The sequence below is a fragment of the Calonectris borealis genome, chromosome 1 (assembly GCF_964195595.1).
Source record: "Calonectris borealis chromosome 1, bCalBor7.hap1.2, whole genome shotgun sequence".
Lineage (NCBI taxonomy): Eukaryota > Metazoa > Chordata > Aves > Procellariiformes > Procellariidae > Calonectris > Calonectris borealis.
This window is the reverse complement of record NC_134312.1, coordinates 110,434,766-110,456,205: the sequence shown is the minus strand read 5'-3', so window position 1 is coordinate 110,456,205 and position 21,440 is coordinate 110,434,766. Positions and strand designations below refer to the sequence as shown.

Here is a 21,440-nt window from a genome sequence, read left to right as displayed (position 1 = left end):
GACGAAGTAGTTCTGCAGTTACTAGTTTCTTGAAGAAAAACTAAATGCAAATTTCTTTGCAAAATGGACACACACTTAACTTCCATGACAGCATTCGTTACATACTACTTTACTTAAAATATATACATATTAAAAGTTAATTTAGGTAGGGATTTTGAGTACAAAAAATAGTTTATTTCACTTATTCCTTCAAGAACATACTTTGATGCATCAAGTTTTGCAGATTTTTCTGCAAAAGAAGAGTTCTTTTACAAAACTCAGATTTTCAACAAAACTATAAGCTTTCACAGTAATTCCTACCTTTCTCCTCCCTTCCTAAAACACCAGCAATTAAGCACTTAGATGATGGTGATCATTGGGGGGGGGGGGGAAGACACTTACTCAACTTACATGGAGCACACTGTAGCAAAAAATGGTAAGTTACATCTATAAATCACTACCGTACGGAACATACACTAAACAGGCAGTCGCTGCTTCTTGACCAGGCAACTTTCATACGGATCCCAATGGAATTTTACCCTGATTAATTACTTGCCAGATTCACGCACAGACAAGTTTAGGCAGCATAGAGTCAAAGGAGAGAAGAAGGAATGTAATGTTTTGGCATAAAAACAAGTGCTTCTTAAAGGCAAAGTACCTTTTCTGTAATTATAATATTGAACTTGGATTTGGACGATTTTTTTTTTTAATTGGCTACTTAAACCTGTGACATTTAGAAACCCTCCTCTCTTTCATTTTTCTCATGAAGATACTACTGTTTTCTTAGACGGTTTTACTTATTTTTTCATGTGCAGTGACAAAACCAATTATACGTATCTTTTGGCAAAAGCATCTGAGTTTGAGTTTATTCTAGAATTAGCTGCGCTTCTCTCAAAACCAGAAGCAAAAATAATTTAATAAGCAACATATTTTTTCAGCATTATAACCACCAGTTTCACCAATGGATTATATGGTTGCCTTCAACCACAGCATAACAGGTATCACTGGATTAAGGTTTAAATTAGTATCTACGTATATAACAAAAGTAAAAAACCAGCACGTGCACATACACCCAGTGTTTCTGAAGAGCACAGAAAGATGTAGTTGATCAAAGACAGGTTTAAGTTTGCATACGCTCACTGTTACTTCCTAAATGCTGGGGTGTCCTTCAGTGTGCTCTCTGTTACGTGGACCGTGACACAGAACGACTTACCAAAACTGCCCGAGCACCAGCGGGGTACCAGGCTCCGAAAATTAATTACTAAGCTCCCATCCACGGGATCAGTCTACAGTGGTCTCATCCTTACGTGGTTAGGTAGATTAATATTTTCATTACGAAACCAATACCCAAAGTCTCCATGCCGCAGGAGGCAACAAGGAGCCCGTAACTTTAAGCCTGGCTTAAAGAGCGGGCTCGTCTTCCCTCTGGTCTCCTGCAGGGTAAGTCGGGGAGCAGAAGGAACGAGGCAGTGTGCAGACACGAATTACCACACCACCTGCATTAACAGATTCTGCTGAAGCATGTTTTAACTGTAACGTTCAGGTACATTTTATTAAGTGTTACAAAATATATACAATCTTAAAATACAGCGCATTTCACACACAGGTGGCAAGACCTCATCGGTATCACTACAGCATTGAATAGATGATACGCTTCCTATCAAATCAGCAGACCAGAAAGCTAGGAAAAAACAAAACTACTCTATTTCAGATTATAATCTCTTTCAACGCCCCACTGCTTAAGGCTATATTTGCTACTACCTGAGTTGATTTTGTTAACCTCACGAGCTTTTGAATCTCTGTGGTGGTGGGGCAGAGAGGAGTGATTGTGCACACTTTTCAAAATACAGAACTAGCAAGAAAAATGCTGGTAGTCACTTTGTAAACTTTGCATTAAAAATATGTAAAAGAAAAAATTTGGTACTTACAAAACCAAATACAGCCTGCTTAACAATCTTGAATCTAAAGGGAGATCAAGTAAAAAAACAGCACTTCATTTCATAATGTACTTCAGTTTCACCGCACTTGAAAATCATGCAAAAAATGATGCCTGCTTCTTCATGTTTATACCACTGTTATGTCACCAATCTTGTGTGCGATGTCATACTATAAAAAGAAAGAATATCATTAATCTATATTAACAAGAGGCTAGATACTGTAATATACAGTAATTAAATGCACGATTCCAATCATCACCCAAGTTATGGTCATTCAGATTAGAGTTTATACCAGTCTGGCAGAAAACCAGTGCAGCGGTGTAGCAAATTGACTCAATTTATCAGTAGGCTCGAAATAACTGTAAGCTTAACTTAATAGCTAATTTTCAGTACCTTCGCCTAGGTTATCTGAAAATCCTCGTGGACTACCCAGCGCATACCTGCTTGCATCAGTTTTTAAAGTAGCTGTCAAAGTCTGCTTAGATGTCTCTCTCCTCAGTTTCATACCAGTAACTTTGAGTTATCAAAGAACCACACATCGTTGTTGTTTACTGCTATAAACACTCAGTTTTCTCAAAGAATCCAGAGACTCATCCCGGTCTGCATACTTGGTTGTTCCACCGTTTCCTTAGAAGGCAGTTCTAGTTCCTTGGCTATTTTTGTTGACTATTTCTGGGGATGCTTTTTTGCACAAAGATAGTAAAAAATAATTCTTTGTTCCAGTTACAGTTCTTTATCAGCTCTGTATTCTGACTTAATATTCCAGGACTGATATTGTAAGAAGAATGATAACTAAGCATTTTTGCTATCACTCCATGCTGCAAAACTGCCTTTTCTATATGCTGCCTGTACTCAAACTTTGCTGACAGTCACCAATATTAATTTTCCAAATGTAATATTCTAACAGAAAACAACTCTTCCTAATTAATAAACCACAAATGTATATGGATATATTGCATTTACTGGAAACATCTCATTTTCTTACTCCACCATTTCAGTTTATTAAAGGCTTTTGTATTATTATACCAGTCCTCACAGATTTTTAAAACACGCCTCAACGCCACAATAGTTTCTCCGTAAGACCAGTAATTAAAAAAAACTGACTCAGGCTACCTCAGTAACATCTCACTTTCTTCCTTGCAAACTGTCACATTGCAATTGGAATTACACATCAAATAAAATCTTCCAGTTGCACGTGACAGTAAAAATAATTGAGTACCTTCACAAAACCTTGCTTGGAAGCATAACTCAAATCACTACTGGTTGGCATTAAATCACCACATTTGCCTTCTTTTTACTTCAAGCTATTATCTAGCACGAGAATCTGTTAGAACTTCATTCTGGCTATCTGGTTTATATACTTATTCTTTTAAGGAATGTAACAGTGTAAAAGTGTATTTGAAGGATCATTTATCTAACATTTTCTCCATTTTGGAAGATTCTGGCAGCATTTTTTTTTTTCCTCCTGGAACTTATTTTCCACTCTAACCTAATAGATCTATCCTCAGCCCTAGTATCACAGGAACAAGAACCCTAGTATCAGCCTGAAACTGTATTTGATCAAATTAACTGATACCCTGTAAGAGGCATATTATTTGGGACTGAACACTGAGGCGAGAAGTGTCCTTTCTGTCTATATTTCTGTCGTTGCACCACAGCTAACGCAAGACTCCTATTTCCATGCTCTTGCATCAATAGCTCTCGAACAGACAACTAGTTAATAATTAGTAAACATATGCCTTCTAAATAAAGATTAAGCTGCTCCCCACACAGCTCATCCTATCCCACTCTATTGGAAAAGCCTGAAGAAACAGAGCTCTTACATGCCAAAGCGTTTATGAATGTAGCCATTCCCAGGGACAAGGCAGGCGTGCGAGAAGGAGCTCACGTAACGACGGCTCTCCATCAAGCTCGTCCTGTTCGCTCCCTTTCATGAATGAGTCAAGAGACAATTAACGTACCCTGCTTATGAAGAAAAAAATCTGCTATATGGCACACAGAGGCGAGCTGGGATGGGGCGAGAGCTTTTGATCCCACAGTTGTTTGGAAAAGCAAAAGTTTTTAAAAATCAGATGCTTAAAAGAGCTAGAAGGGCAAAAGGGAACAAATACAACATAATCTGTTCTCCTTTGCCTGCACTGTCCTGATACTTTCAGTCTTGATTTTCTTCTTTCCTTCTCATCTAAGTAAATCCCTACCAAAAAAAAAAAAGTCAAGAAAAATGCAGTCTGGCAAGTGAACCCTAGCATGCAGCTAGAGGTTATTCATGCAGCTGTGATAAAGCAAAAAAAAAAAAAAGAAATCCACCCACCAGTGTTGTAACTTATAAACAAGATGTGGTAACTCTCTTGGATCTTGCAAGGAAAAATATAAATTAATGAGAAACTTCTGTCTGTCCAGGTACTTGCAATCATAACCTTATTACATTCAAGCTGGAAAAACAGGGGCCAGTCTAAAATACAATATATGGTGTATTTAGTTTAAAGTGCCTAATGCCTAAACCAGAGACAAATGAGTGAAACTGGTTAGGAACAAAAACTATGATAGAAAAGAGCAGTAAAAGGAATGTACCTCCACAACAGCATGGTCCATAGCAACATACTATACTCAGAAAAGGCAAAAACTGCCTACAAATCCATCCTACTTCAGTGGTGAAATAAATCCAGCAGTCAGAAATAAAAAGGCGGCATGTAATAGAAAGAGGAAGATCAGCCACCAATGTTAAGTGGGAAGCTGTAGGCAGAGGAAAGTTGTACAAAAAGCCAAACAGAGAGTAATTTGTTGCTGACAGGGCCCTGCAATGACGAGAAGGAGGAGCTTTACGCCTCTATGTATCTCAGCCTGGCAGTGCAAGTACGCACGGCTAGATACCTCCAACGTCAGTAACGATGAAGAGAAGTACTCAACACATCTTGATTCCGCATTTGCAAAATAAATAGGATGAACTACCTTACCCTGAGAATGCTTTCCAACACCCTAGAAGTGAGCAGCAGGGAAAAGGGTGGTGAGGGAGTGTCAAGTGACCCAGCTGAGCGATGAGGGACAGCAGCCCAGGTGAATACTCTCTCCTGCACGCTGTTGAGTGGAAGGAGAAAGAAGCCGCCTCTTTCCAAGGTGATGCCGAGCAGGTATCCAAGCTGGGATCTCTGACAAAGCCTCCAGAGGAAACACATTTTCCCCTTGCATTGGCAATGGGCTTTGGGGGATCTTTCACCCCCGAGAAGCTGCCTAACAAGATCTGCCCTACTATTATTTTTACTACAACTTGAAATACCCAGGTAGCACCAGAAGTACTGGAAGAGTGACTGTTGTCAGGACAGAATTAAAAAACAGCAAACAGTGGGAGACAGAGACAACCACAGATGTTCTGACCAAGGTAACTATCTTCAAACACATATATTTGAAAATTTTCTGTGATTATGAAAAAAGTGACAATAAGCACTAGATGGGCAGCTGCTGAAGACTGAAAAGACTCATCAAGCATAGCTTTAAAAAATGACATTCAATGGGAAACTCTAGTTCCCAAAGTCCCTAAAAGTCAACAGAAGTATCTCCATTCTAACAGATGTGGAAACCAAGGAGTAAGGAGAAGATGTCAATGTTAAAAAACAAACAAACAAACAAAATCGTATGGCTGAATCATGACAGAGCCAGGACATCAACTCTAATCCTCCACTTCGTTAATGAGACTCCCTTGCCTTGGGATCCTTTTATTATTGTTATTATTGCAGGTGAGTGAGCTTCTGTTAGCCACGTCGAGCATTAAGCTTCCTTGCATGTTCAGCAATTTCCCCACCACCTACAAACCATAACGCCAGCATCAAGTTAACTAGTTAATATGGTTGGCACAGACACGGGATGTTGTCAGAATAAACTTCATATGTGTAATATAATGACCCAATTTTCACTGTCAGTTGGATACCCCACTCAGAGTGCTGATTAAAATCCTAGCTTGCCCAGGTAACACCAGGGGCAGGGAAATTATGCTAATTCAGGCAACAAAAAGGACTATTGAGCATAAAGGCTCCAACGCTCCTTCCAGCTCTTTCATCTAGGAATAAAGGATTTTAGTGGGTTGTCTGAGATTCCTGCCTGCCAACCAGTCCATGCACTATTAAAAAAAAATCACATGGATATGCATATATCATATTTAAATAATACACCTAAAATACTTCAAGTAGCAACCTAAACCTTGATTTTAAAAACATGTAATTGATGTTTAGAATTTCAATGCCTTTCCAATATGCAAGTCGAGTGTGATCAGAACTGTACGTTATCTGTACAAGAATCACAGTTTTCATTGTTTTTCTCCTAAAAGAAAACCATGTGTTTGAGGAATTTTTTTCCCTGAATGAGCTGTAAATGAAGAAACATCGTTGGTGACCTTAACTTCAGCCTGAGGAAAACAGACATTTTAATGACTAACTCTAAGCTCTGGTACATACTAGTCAATCGGGCTTCAGTTACACTTTTTTTTTTGTAAATAAAAGGGATGTACTTTTAGCCTAGCAATATAGTGTGTGTAAAGTGTTTCTCACCACAACTGTTAAAACCTATCAAAAACGACATTCACACCTCAGCTGTGCATTTCCTTTAATGATCTCTGTACAGTTTACAGCTTTTTGTCAGAGCTTATACAGAAAAACATCTTAATTGATGCAGATTACAACAACCCTTTTCTTACCTACGTTACTTTCCTGGTAAGGAATAAGAAACTAACTTTCCGGCATCTAAGGTTATTTTGCTTTCTGTTGGAAAAACCTAACGTTTCTTAGCGCTGCAAACCACCAGCAGAGCCGTACGGTCGCGTTTAGCCGCAGAGAGGAGGGATGCAGGCTGCCCAAGCCTCAGCCCCAAGAGGGAGTTCAGCATTCCCAACACAAAATTTATTACTTTGTTTCAATACAAGGCACACCTATTTAGCCATAAAATGTTTTTTTTTCCAAGTGGGCTGGAGACAGTATGGGAGACCATAGCATTTTTTTTGAAGTTCTGAGTTTTAAACACAGGGAGTTTTCTCATCTTAAATAGGAATACAAGGTAATTAAATTAATAGGTTACATAAAGAGGTCACCCAAACCACAACTCAAGTCTGAAGTGAGAGAAAAAGACATTGCAATTCTTAAGCAATTTCATATTGAATTACAGAATGCAAGGACAAAACCAGGGCAAGACCAAACATTTGAAGCTGTGTCCTTTTAGTAAGTTGTAATTTTTCTTGTGTACCAACAAGAAACAGGGAAAGACGTACTAAATTAAAGCAACTGCAAGCTTTCTTTTGTATTTTACAGTTCTTGCAGCTTAGATGAACTGTTTCTGCTCTTGACAGTTACAGGATTGGAAGTGACATGGAAGGGCATTTTATTTATCCGGGTAAGAAGTTCGGTGCTGGCAGCCACAACATAAGCTTTTTGACATGTTCCACAAACCACCAGCTGTGCCCCAGAGTTGTCATCTTCTTTAGCAGTCGCAAGCAATTATTCACTAGCTTTATGTGTTACCACGAGTTGTCTCTATTTCTGGGCTAAGGGTATTGGCATCCCTCCCACCTGAGCTATTCTACTAGTAAATGGAAATCTTAAGTAACATTTTATCTTAATCTCCTACAGTTAAGTAAGGCGCAGCACAAGTGTTTTGACTTCAGCAAATATTTTCTTAGAAACACCACCCGTCCAGATGACTAGCGAGATGCTGCGAGCTGGTGCTGCTGCTGGTTATAGAGACCGTAAACACCAAGAATGGATGCTCTGCTGCATACTTTAACTTCTGTGAAATTTGACTAATCCTGACTGCTGTTTCACAAGTAAAATATTACCAAGTGATATGAAATAAGGAGATTCAGATTCCTGTATGGGATAATAGTCTCACTTACAAGTCACGGAGCAGGCCAAATCGTAAGCTATGAAAAGGTGTTACTTCACTTGTACGGCAGTAACTGGCCATAAGAAACAGAATCTCAGTTTCTTTCCTATTCACACAGAACACAATTTGCAGAACTGACATAATTGGAAGCTATTATACTCATGGTAGTAGGTGAACTTACTTTTATAGCTATTTACCATCTGATTTACTATTCCTTGATACCACATTCTGAACGAGTTGCTACCTAACCTCAGTGACCACTGCACCCCTGGGGAGTTTGGGCCCAGAGCACCACGAAGCTGTGCTGTCGCCGTTTGCCCTGCGTGGGTGTTCAGGAGACTTTAGTCTACAGTTTCTGACTGTTTCTTTATACAGTATTGTTAGCAATAGTATAACCAAAACCATCACATACAGAAATTACTTCATGGTAGGAAGAGTACAAAACCCTACAATTTAAGCAATGAAGATCTGCTGGCTGTACAAGCAACTCTAAATGCAAAAAGGTTTTGCAGATTGTCTGAAAAACCCCTAAATCAGATGCTGCTGGAAAACGGAGTAGGGAAAGGCTTTAAGAAGTTGGACTGTCCATTTGTGTTTCCAGAATTCAAGTCCCTCCTACAAAATTCCCCACAAACCGATTGGACTCGCTGCTTTCCTCTCCCCATTTTGCGATTAGGAACAGTACCCTGGGGAAGGAGTCCGAGACCCTTCAGGTGCAGCACTCGGCTTCCGTCCTGCCCGCCCGCAGCTCTCGGAACCGCAGCACCCAGCCCGAGCAGTGGGGCAGCCGTCATCGCACCACGCTGCTTTCTGCGCTCCCCAGCAGACATGCTGCCTCCAGAGGTTTTTCCCCAAAGAAAAAATTAGATTACTGAAGGTAAAGTGATGTGCTTTCAGATGTTAATGTCTCTTCTAATAGTGCCGTGTTTTAAAATTGTTACATAATCAAGTTGTGTAACCGACACGCTCAATTTCTTTGTAAAGCTACTCCCCTCCCACCATCTAGCAATCCTGGCCTCACACAAGGTTCCTGTATAGATAAGAAAGTTGCACAACTTTCTTAATGTTTCCTGAATAATATGGTAGAGTTGTCCTTCATCTTGTCAATGCTACCTAAAAAAAAACCAAAGGAAATTTCAATGACTCTGCTCATCCACTAAAAATGAGGCCCCAGCTAGCAGCTGCTGCCGCTAAATGCTATTGACTTTGCGTATTCAAAGCGACCTGGCCAATACTCAACTGCTGGAAGTTGAAGACTTCAAAACTCCAACTTATGAGGGTGACACTAACATCGACTTACAACGATATGAAAATCAAAGGATCCTTGGAGGATCCCTCTTTTCAGAACCTTGACTTTGAATGGAAGTCGGAAGCAGGGACGAGGCAATCCTCCGGGCCAGTTTTCTGCCAGGAGGCAGAATATAATATATATAAAATATATTATTTTATAAAATGAAAGGTTCATATTCTTCTCCTGATAGCTGAGCCTGTACCATTCTGCAAAAAGCCTAACGCAAGTTAAGAAAGCAAACAGAATCATCGTAACTCAAGCACAGGCATTGTTTTTATATTAAGATGCAAGTCTTCATGTTGTGAGCAATCACCTACAGTCATCCCACAAGTGAAAGGTAGTTTTAGAATAAGCTGAGACTTGGAAAGATAGGCAACATTCACAATTGCTTTCACTCTACTCTTGCTTCTGCTCCTTGATCAGCTATTTTCTTCACAAGCTCTTTTTGTTTTATGGATTTTACACACGAGCAAGCAAGGCTAGGTCGCTGGCATTAGCTGCTTTCTAAAACAGTCTAACAATTAATTGCCTATCAGCATTATCATAGAGCTTGAAACAACCCAAGCTTCTCCATCTGAGAAGTAAATTTGAAATAGTAAGCTCAAAGTACACAGTCTAAGATGTTCAGAGAAAAAAACCAGCAAGGCAGACCTTTTAAGAAACTTTATCCAAGGCATTGTCTAATACATATGTAAGGACCACAAAGGTTTTGTTCAACTGCCACATGATGAGTGCCCTCTATTCTTTCAGGACACTCTCGGGAAAGCGCTAGCTGCCTTGTTGGAATTCCCACAGACAAGCCCGAGGTACTCAGCTTCTCTGATTCACAATCATCTCGCCTCCAAATAAAAGACCTGGAGCAGCTGAGGCATGCAAGTGCCATCTGTGACAAAACTGCCACCTTAGGAAAGGACAGAAGCCTTGAACTTAAGCCTTGACATTAATGTTAAAAGGGCGTAGAAAGGTTTCTTAGAGCTCTACAAATAAGAGACAAATCTGAACCTTCATTTTTACTAGGTTTCCTTTTGTATTGAAGCACAAATTGTAATTTGAAATAGAAAAAATTCCTAAAGGTTTTTCCACCAGTACTCCATTTAACTTCATATGCTTGTGCACACATGTATCAAACAGGTTTTTTATATATACACAAAGAAGTGACTGAAACATCTGGCATGGCACAGGTACACATTAACATATGAAGATATGCATATATTATAACATATAAAGATATGCATACATTATGAACAAATGTAAGCTAATTAGGCGTCCAATGATATAAACATAATACATGCCATTAATGCAAACAGAGCCCATGCCAGACTTTGTTTCCTAAAACTAAGTATGTGCCCAAGACAACACTGGAGAAATTGCATTAGTCTTAGGTAAAATTACAAGGAAGTAATCAGTTGGTTTGCAACGCCAAGTCAAATTCATTTGAATCAAAAAAGATTCACATTAACTGAAAACATAAAACCAAGCATTTTATCAACATGCTTTGAGTGCTGTAAACCTGCTTGTTTGCATTTTAAAACACAGGAATTTATCAGTTTCAGGAATTTTTGGTTCCATCTAAAATAAAGAGGAATGAAATTTAATCTAAAGTTCCTTTCCAGCCTTATGTTTCAGAGTAACTGTTGAGATCGCTCCAGTATGTTTTTAAAATTGATCACTACATCTGTGTATCTACTATTAGAAACCACAAACAAGTGCAGGTTTTAAAATGCCTAAAATTTTACTTCCCTTAGAAATTAATGGGGGGAAAAAGCAAGAAATAAAATGATTAATGCCAGCGTTGTATACACAGCCATATTTATTAGTTCACTTCCAATTACATAAAGAGAAAGCTGAAGCCATACACAAGTGCTGCATTAAAATAAAGACAGACCACTGTTTTCTCCAACAGTTTTATTTCAAAAAGTACACAAGTCTGTCATGGAACTACAGCGTTTTAAATTTTTGGATTTTGTTTTTACAAATTCACTCACAATACTTGTATTTTAAAATACCATTCCCCCAAAAGTGTGAATATAAAACCTCATACTGAAATTCATATCAATATTCAAGTCCATGCTTTGTGCATGAGAAGCGTAACGTAACATCGTAACATTTTGGATTCCAGGAAATATTATTGCTCCAATTTTAATTGAGCTGTGCCTCAATCCTAGAGGACCAATAATGAAAGGGTCCCATAAAGCACCTACCAAGTGCATGAAACAAGGTTTAAGTGACACAAATAGTATTATGTCTTTAGACTGGAACGAAGATCTAAAGTGATCCAGAATATACACTGTTAAGAACAAAACCAAAAGCCTATCATGGAAACCAGTAATACACAATATTCAGCATTACAGAAAAACTTGCAATTAAGAAGTCTTACTTGCACTATTAAGCAGAAAGCATACATCTAACATGAATGCGACTACCAGAGTTGATAAAGATGTATGCATTGTACATTTCTTTCAAAAGTCATGTTTAACCCCTCCAACAAGGCATTTCTGTGCACTACACAGTTTTGGAAGAAGTATTCATTTTTAGGTAAGGAAGTTTCACACAAATGTCTTTAAATATCCATTTCGGAAAGTTTATGAAAACGCTTGTAATGTATGGACAAGTGTTACATAACCCCTACAGTATTACAAGTCTAACACTTTATTCACACCATGCTAAAATTGAGGTTTTTCTTCTATATATAGTAGTCCTCAACAGGCAAGTTTACAGTCATGACATTAACTAGAGGTTTCTTGAGTTCACTTAGAGTATTTACATAATGGTACCACCCCACTCCCCCCCCCTTTTTTTTAATAAAATGAGACATTAAAAATGCCACCTTCTAACTGGTATATCAGCTGCCATTACTTCCTAGAAGAGTTCTGTTAGCAGAGCTACCTGTAAGATCGGACACCTCACGTGTTTAACCAGTTCATCTCCTACACAGCTAGAAATCGTTGCTAAACTATAGTAGCTTTTGAGAATTATAATCCAGTGTAAGTGAACAATCTATTGACTAAATAAGTAATTTATAATAGCAGTATTATGTTTTCATAGTAGGGTTGTATCCATTCAAAAAGGCATGATGATACCAACTTGAGGCAAAGTTACCCCAAGTCAGAGGTTCTTTATTTCAGATAAGGACTATGTCAGATTCCATTTCTTTTATTTTGCATGAAATTACATAAATAGACAGACACTGTCAAGGCTGCTAAGCCTAACAGCTAGGCTCTGAGGGCACATCAAGCTGTCCTTCTGTTCTGTCCATTTATTATTTTGTACAAGCTGACAGAGCATTAAGCATGTGTAAACTCTGCTCTGTATGCTTTAGTGAGAAAAGTTTCTGTTCTTGAGTGTCCTAGGGCTTACCTGACTGAAAGCAACAGGGTCTCAGGCCAAACCAAAAAACAAAACCAAAAGCAAACAAACAAAAACCAAACCCCACATCTAATCTCACATATGTCCACAGATGGCTAAGAACCAAATTCAGTAGGTTTGTTGCCTGGTTGCTTAGGTTTATAGCTATCTCTCAGTCTGTGATTCAGTTTAGTTTTGTACTCAACTTGTATTTATAATAAATATACCCTTTTAATTAAGGAAGGCCTTAGTTTCAAGGTAAACAATCAGTGTATGATTAAAATGCCGGAAGTCTCTTCTATCACAATAGTTGGATGCAAGAAGATGTCTCCTCATCTATTGTTCTTCATACGCATATGTTTGGCACAGTTACTAAACCTATTATTTACCACACAAGTAAAAGTCAATTATCCATCTCACTGGTACAACAACTGAACAGTTTTCAGGAATATAAACGCTTAGATCATAATTAGCAATTGAGGGAGTAACTGACATTTTGAAATACAGAACAATACAGAGAGAGCCACTGAAGTCACATCCAAAAATAGGCATGAAGAGGTATAAATAGTACATAAGAATCAAAAAATCAGATCACAGTGTCATGTTTTAAGAACTGTACCGTCATCTAAGCACCTGTTCAAACAGTAAATTTAGGCACCAGAAATTTCATAAAAACTGAAGTTACAATCAGGCAAAGTTTATTGAAAAGGCACACATGAAAGATAAAAAAAACTGATCTCTAACAGTATCAGTTTACAATCTAAAAAAGTCCCAAATGTGTAAAACTAAGTCTAGAATACTTAACAGCCATTCAAGTTTCTAAATTCAGTATGAATGAAGGGTATGTTCTTTACGTTAATAGTGCCAGCCAAAATTGTGCACCTAACTACAGACAGGACAAACATTTAGTAGTAAGCCAAAGAATTTATCACAGATCTATAAGCAGCTACAAAAAAGCAGACACTAAACCTAGAAGTTTGGGGAAACGTTTTCTCTCACACTGTTGCTACATACAAATAATCCTAACATCTTTCAACAGGCTATTCAGATATTTCCTTCATCAACATCAGTGCCACATACTATATGCCTTTAGAGTTTTCCAAAATACCTTGCAGTTCAGTATCTATAGCTAGAACAAGCTGAAGGGACTCCCCCTCCCGCCCCCCAGCACAGGATGAGGAAGAAAGTTGAAAATAGGAAGAAAGAAAAAAATCTACAAAGATTCAAACCGCACTAAGCTTTAAATCCAGCTTCCACAGGTATATAATATCAGTCATCAGAAGCTATCAAAAGTCCTTAAGTATGTGTGAAAGTTAAGATAAGGAATTGTTCTGTTCCTCCTGTAATGCTTTAAGTTTGCAAATCTGGGAAGAAGTGTTTTTAATCTTGAAACATGAGATTTGTATCAACAATTCTGGATAACTATTTCCTCTCAGATTCTGGCTGCATGAAACTCTTGCTCTTAAAAGTCTAAATGTCTGTTAATAAGAATATCTAAGGCTGTTGAAGAAGCAAGGAGAAATGAGCTCTAAACTCCTTGCAAATTCATACAGAAAGATATTAGCATCTTAAGTAAAGGTTAACTACTGCCTACATGTATATGGGAAAAGATGTTTCCAAAGTGATGCTAGAGCAAGAGGACAGATATCAAATACCAGTTACCTAACAGCTTTCATTAAAACCCCATGGAGCTTCTAGATAGCCAGTTTGGAAAAAAAGTAAGAGCACTGCCTTAGAATCTAAACAGGCTTTGGAAAATGCAAGGTACAATTAACTTAAGACCTGTATAGAGATACATATTCATTCTCACTGTGACAGTAACAGTTGATCTATAATTTTTAAAGCTTAGATACCACTCTACCAACAACCTGATAGGACCTCTTAAAGTATTAAGTTATCTGACATGACTAGAACTAGTTATTACAGAAAAATTCATGTTTCAAAGAGCTTGCAAGGTCTCCTGTCACATTTCCACTCACTGAAATTTTAAATTCAGAAGAGATTCATTAAATTAATTGAACCAATGACTGGTAGCCCCCGAAATAAGAGCTCAAGAAGTGCTCCAAACAAACATTATGAGGTTAAAGAACTGCATAAATACTCAGAGTTTGAACAGAATTCAAAGTCATCCTCAGTATTTCAGCCCCCTGCAACTACATCAGACAATGGCCAAGTTAAAATATTTCTGTTATTCCAAAATTGAGGATAAAGTTTCAGGAACTCTGAGAAACTTCATGGTCTACATATGAAATGCTTTTGTTACTTCTCACTTGTGTCTTGCTGTTACATATTCAGAACTGCACATCAGCTGACATTGTCTCTTCAGCAACCTACCAGAGGTCCAAATACCTTCAGTGTCCGATAGTTATTTAGGAACTTCAATGCTTTTAGCAAACAGTTCAACTGTCATATACTAATAAGTTTAAAATTAAAAATAAGAATTGGTGGCTTTTCAAACTTGTTCATTTTCTTCACGGAAAATTGCATGCCATTGTTTAAATGAGGGATGGAACACAGTAGTTTTCTCTAATACTTACAATAAACACCTAAAAACAGCATTTAAATTAATAATATTTTATACTATGGACCCATCTTTGCTTTGTGCTGGAATCATCACAGGAACAGCTCCCATTCTACTTAAATTAGGTGCAGCTACCTTTGAAGGTGCAAAGGTTGGGTTTTGACCAGGAGTACGTTCAAAGTCTTCACTTGGGACTTGGCTATACGGAGTTTTGGTATATCCTTCCATATTTGAGGGAGACATTGAACCCAGAGAAGAACGATTGCTGCCTATATAGCTGCGGGCTGTTGAACTGCGACTTTTTGGAGGTGGAACATCTTCTCTGAAATAAACAAAAGAACAGTTGCAGAACAAGAGTTCAGTCACTGTTACTATGTGGGAGCTTACAAAACAAATTTTCAGTTTGTTTCTTTCTATTCTAACACGGTAGCCAAAAGAGGCTCACATATTACTTCAAGTTAAAAAAAAAATTCAAGAATTCATTGCCTTTAAAATCTTTACTGAAATTAGACATGACTATCTACACCGTACTAAAACCAAAAAGTTCTCTGACAAGCTGTTAGTATGTTAATAAGCTTTCCAGATTAAGACAGAAATCTCAACTGTTAAGTATCTTACTTGCAGAAATACACATTTAAAATTAATCTTCAAATAATACTGCTCAGAAATTATCATTACCTAATATCATGATGTACTTCTTTCTCATATTTCTTCTCTCTATGTTTCTTACAGCAACAGAAGACGAGAAAAGCCAGTACAGAAAGACCCAGTAGAGTTCCTATAACAGCTCCAGCAATTCTACCAGCTGTATTTATAGCTAGAATAGATAAATAACAATACTGTTCATTAAGTGCCAAATTTGTACGACCAACTTCTTTTCTCTCAACTCAACATTAAAAACAGTATGTTTCCACATGATCCAGGTTAACAGTATATCACTGAATCACAGAGGTATGCTTCAATCACATGCATTTAAAACAATAATAAGAGTTACACACAATTCTGCATAAAAAGCAACAGTTTGGGAAGTAAAGACTTGAAGTGGCAACCATCAGTTACACAACAGGTTGGTTTTTTAACCTTTTAGGAGTTTAGAGAAACAAGATTATTCAGTTTTAATACACAAAACACTATGTGACCGTTACACAGCAAACACTTACGAGGGGTGACATTCAGCTCAACAGAACATTCATCCGTGCCGACTCTGTTTGAGGCAACACAACTGTATGTACCAGAATAGTCTTGAGAGGCATTTTTCAACAGAAGTTCTCCTGTATTTTTATCTATAAACAACAAAAGGTTAAGGTTTACCATTTTCCAAAGTTTAATTCCATATTCAATACTACAGAATTATTAATCCAGCACATAGATGAAATCTTAATTAAAAAATGCTGTATTAAAAATACCCAAATAAAAACAAAAGTCTATGGCGCTGCAAAATTTGTATTTGCAAATATTTGTAAAAGCCTTTTGCCTTGTTAGGAATTTATTCCTCAGCATTTGATTTTAATATTAAGCCAACAGACTAATTGCTCTGTCAACAGAAAGGAACAGATGCTTGAAGTGGCAAATTCTCTCATCCTAACATAGAATTCTAAAATACAAAAGATTAACCGCATCCCAGAAGTACCTCCTTCTCTTTTCTCTGTCTAAACCCATTCTACACAACCAGCTCAGGTGCCTGCAGAACCCATGTTCAACATGAGGTGAATCCAACGTAAACACTGCACTCCAATGGGTCATCAATTAAGTCTAGCTATGCTGACAAGTAGGAGACATGAACCAGTGAAAACAAAGAGAGTATTCCCCCAGGACTTCCAAAGCCATCGACAGCTACCTTTGTGAGATTCTACTATACGAACTTCAAATGGTTTGCATGCTTGAATTGCTAACAGATTTGCCATCAGCACTGCAAGATACTACATCACAGGAACAAAGCATCACACAAATACTTAGCTCTTCCTGCTGAAGAAGTTAGGTAGTATCTAGATTCTTGAGAACAAGTTCAGTGTCCCCAAGCCTATATTCACAAACATTGTTTTATCGAGTTACATGCCACTTTTGTATACTCCCTCAGTCATTCTTGTCCAGCACTGATCCTGTCAATTGATTTTTTTTGTTACCATGAGACAAATTTGAGATGTGGAGAAAGAAGGGGAGTAACAACAGAAGCTTAAGATCTTGAATGGTACAGAGAATGACATTAGCAATCAACTGTTCACTGTCAAAACAATAGATAAGAGATATCAAACAGCACTACCACGAGGCAAGATCAAAATGAAGAACAGTACGAGGTTCTTCATATGTAGCTGATTTTGAGAGATCTGTGTTCTAAGATATCAACAGGTTCTAATAGACAACAAAAATTTAAACAAGACTGGAGAAGTTCACAGAAGTCAGTTTCTGTTTGTTTTAAATCAATTAAACTGAAACCACATCTGAATTTCCTGAGGTGTAAGTTAAGGGAGGATAGGAGACCCCTATGAGGAAGAACCACACAAGTTCTTAACTCCCTCCACCCTCGACATTCACTTTGGCTACTTTCAGACGCATGATACCACTTTGCCCTATATGTCCTGCACAACCTGAGTTAAAATGTGTCTACTTGTAAGCAGATTTTTAAACTGCTTCATCTGCAAGGAAAATGCACCATCTCGAGGTTTAAGGTTTCCGTAACTACAAAGAAGATCAAAAAGAACTGGTATTGAGCAGTACTTTTCCAAAAAAGTATTCTGGAATAACTTTCAAAAGCCAAAACTCACAAATTAACCTTCTATAATTAAGTTCTCACAATAAAAATCCAATACCACCACTATAATAATTTGGGATCCATCAGTCAAAATTCATAACGTATAACTCTTTCCTGGATGTCAGCTCTTGCAAGAAGAGGTAAGCATTCTCTTCTCCTTTGCTCTGGACAGCTTATCTTCTAAAGACTTGTTTCATTTCTTCTAAAGACTCCTTCATTAAGGAAGAAGTTCTGTCACTTGATCAGAAAGTTAAGACGTCAGTTCAATCTCTAATAAAATTCAAGCTTTTTATCTCCACTTCCCTGAAGGCAGCTCTAACCACTGTCTAGACTCTGTTCTGACTTTTCCCCACTGTCCACCTGAGCACAAAAGCAGCCGACATCACCAAGCAAGAGAACTCACAACACTCATGCACAGATGTGCATGATTCTGCAGCCTAATGGTAAGAATCTCAACTTAAAGCTTGAAACATTTCCCACTACGAATTAAAAAAAACAAAACAAAACAAAACAAAACCCACACACACACAAAAAAAGCCCACCAAACAAAAAAACCCCACACACAACTTGTTTCAAAGTCAGTTTTATGATCCAGTGAGAGGGTAGAAATGACACTTATCTTGACTGCTCGATACTAAAATTAAGCATGAGATGCTCACAGGCCAAGATAAGCCAAAAATACAAATGCAATCTTTCTTAAGTATTTCAGAAAAATAAATAAAGTTTGACAGTACTCAGCATGGAAGTGGCAGGAAGCTCCTGTGTGCCAGATACTCTTCTCCAGTCATAAGACAAAAGCGGGGATCCTTCTTGTGACGCACATTTCAACATAACGTCTTTTCCAATCTCCTGTGATCCTTCAATGGAACACTTAGTTCTTGCTGGCTTTACTAAAAAACAAAGTATTATTGAATTAATAATAGTCACAATAAAAATGCTTACCAGTTGTGTTCTAGTAGGTCAGTCCATTTAGCTAAAGACAAAGCTTGTGCAACAAACCATTTCTATGCATGGGAAGATTTTCTATGAAATACAAGCCACATGTAGAATTTTTTTTAAATGCTCATTATTCTGAATATTATTCCCTTCATCCCCCAGAACAGAATGATGTCCACCTCCTGCAAAGTCTCAATAATGGATGCATCATCACAGATTCAGTAAGACTTTGCCCGACAGAAGTTTTCATTTTATATATCAAATATAGGATGGAATAAACACATAAAAAGTGTCACTGAATATTCACGAAAAACATGATCTTACCAAGTACAGTCAACTGTATTTTTTGGCTTTGAACTCCAGGAGCCTTCTTCACTTTGCACTGGTATGTGCCAGTGTCTGCTGACTTTAAATTCAGGATATCCAACGAACCATCACCAGATCTGGGATCAGGATTAGTAAACTGCATCCGCCCAGTCATAGAAGCATAATAATGATTATAAATCCTGTCTACTGCATACATAATTATCTATCAAGAAAAAAAGAAATATGATTCAGAAATCCACTTGGCATTTAAACATTCAAAATAATTTGGTATCTTCAGATTCTTGACAGTTTCTTTCTACTGCTTTAAATAATCCCAGAGGCATGACATAGCCAAATATCTCAATCTTCAAAACATCACATACAGTACTCTAATGCCAAACACCTATCCAAGTAATAGCATGTCACCATTGACTTCTAACGGAAAGAAAACTGTCTAAAATTGCTCTAATCTTCATTCATTCTGTCAAACCTCTCTACTAAAAGGAGTCATCTTTTTGATAAGGCTTCTGAAGAAAGGAAAGAGTTAATAATGAAAAGAGTTAATATATTTAAAATCAAATTCCCATAAATCAGTTTTCAATCAGGAAAATAATGCAGGTACAAATGCATAGTTTATTTTCCGTAACTGAAGCATTTTTAATTTTAGAGTTCTCCTTTAGAAGACAAGTTTATAGTGAGAAATTTCTTCACATTTCACACTTAAATCTGCTATACCAAAACTTCCACTATATTTCATATGACTGGTGCTTCAAAGTAATTTAAGATCACAAGCAATCCCAACCTGAAAAGGTGGAAGTCAGTAACAAAGTTCATACATTGACCTACTCAAACCACTGAATTAACACTGTCCAAAAAAGTCTCTACTTACTATTTGTTCCTTCTTTTGATTATCTGCTGGTATCAATACCCACTCAATATCTAGCGGACCTTCATCTTCTTCTGAGAGTACAAAAGTACATGGCAGCGTAACTTTCTCTCCTTGTGCTTTTTCAAACATTGATTGGTCAACTGAAGTTATGCTTAGGCTTCTTGTTAGACCTATAAAAATATATTTTTGTTTTAAAAACACTTAGCATGTAGTTTTCACTGTAAGTGTTCTATTATATATTGGTATATATTCAAATCCATCATATACTTTTCCTGTATAGAAATCATGTCATTTATCAGACTTGTCACTACTTCAGAGATCCTGTGCAGTATGCTGCTGAACACAATGCAAAGACGTGTATTGTTCATTTGGAATCATATCCAACAGGCAGTTACATCTTTCAAACCATACAATTTTTTTGTAGAATTTAAGTCCCATACGAAGCTAAATAAATCAAAATTTTCAGCAGCAGTTTTTCAAGTTATTAGAAAATCACCCTACCACTACTCCCTCATTAGTAAAATGAGAGCATGGAACAGTGATGAAGTCTGCCAGCACGGACAAAATTATTGTGAAGTCTTGGGTTAGATCAAGTTAAGTTACTCTGCCTTGAAGTCTAAGGGCTGTTCTATCTACAGGGCGTGAACAAATGAATCCTTTGCAAAAATCTCAAAGAGTTTTTAGATTTGTTCACCCTTTCTGCTTGTCTTCCTCCTCAAAAAAACACTGTGTGATCCTTGTCTGCATGCCTCTAAGCAAAACATGTTTCCAAACAACAAATTTTCCTCAATTCAACCCTGCAAAAGAATCCATATAGTGACCCAAACAGACTTACTCAGAAGGCCTGAAGCAAGATTCCCCCTTTTTTACAACAAACAAAGGCTTCCCTTATCACGCCAATAGACCCGTACATCGCAATCAGGAAGAGGAAAGCTCCATTTGCTCGTTACAGAAACAGGTTTGGCATTTGTACATCCACTGTTTTGTCTACCTTGCTGGGTACCAAGCTCAGATTTTCACAGTCATTTTATGTGTGTAGGTTGCTGCCCATCATAGCTAGACAGTCACACAGATGTTACCACAGCCACAACAGATGCAAGGCCACAAGAGCGGCCAGTGTGAAGAAGACAGATCGTTTTGGTGCATCTATAGAATCGTAGCCTCAGATGAAATAAAATTAAAAATTAATATAAACAGTGCATTTAAGCTCTAACCTGCACTTCTACGCTAGCTCAAGTTATTATCTAACTTGCACTTCTCCACATCGTAGAGAAGCTCTAGTGCATTTCTGCAGTAGATCAGACTGCAACAGCTATCCTTCTACCTTACTAAAATTTTGCTCTGCATCAAGTCTTTGGATTCTTTTCCTGATGCCAAAGCAAAGGGATCTTTAGCAGGTATTTTAAAAAAAAAAAAAAAAAAAAAAATCATTCAGAAAGAGAAAGCACCTGACATACTAAATTTCAGACAACAGCCTCCAAGAAAAGACCTTCACAATTGTTAATAACAAACACACAGTTACAAATCAGGTAGCATTATTTTGCTTCCTGCCATTCATGGTATTACTTTGCATGGCAATACCTTCATTCCAGAAAAAAAACCAAGAAACATCAATCTGAGGAACA

General features: G+C 37.6%; 1 protein-coding gene across 2 annotated transcripts in view; it reads right to left on the bottom strand.

The window, feature by feature from the left end:
• Positions 1-549: 549 nt before the first annotated feature.
• Positions 550-21,440, bottom strand: part of CXADR (CXADR cell adhesion molecule) — a 38,106-nt gene continuing 17,215 nt past the window's right edge. Inside the window, exons 1-7 of one of the 2 annotated variants that reach the window (XM_075170620.1) lie at positions 19,816-19,979; positions 18,945-19,149; positions 18,419-18,574; positions 16,096-16,218; positions 15,614-15,752; positions 15,071-15,257; positions 550-2,085 (exon numbers count right to left, since the gene is read on the bottom strand). In XM_075170620.1, coding sequence (XP_075026721.1) covers positions 2,044-2,085; positions 15,071-15,257; positions 15,614-15,752; positions 16,096-16,218; positions 18,419-18,574; positions 18,945-19,149; positions 19,816-19,944 — 981 coding nt within the window. In that variant the 5' untranslated portion in view covers positions 19,945-19,979 and the 3' untranslated portion in view covers positions 550-2,043. Of the gene's footprint in view, positions 2,086-10,861; positions 15,258-15,613; positions 15,753-16,095; positions 16,219-18,418; positions 18,575-18,944; positions 19,150-19,815; positions 19,986-21,440 lie in introns of those variants that run through there. The other variant, XM_075170610.1, reaches the window with a different exon arrangement.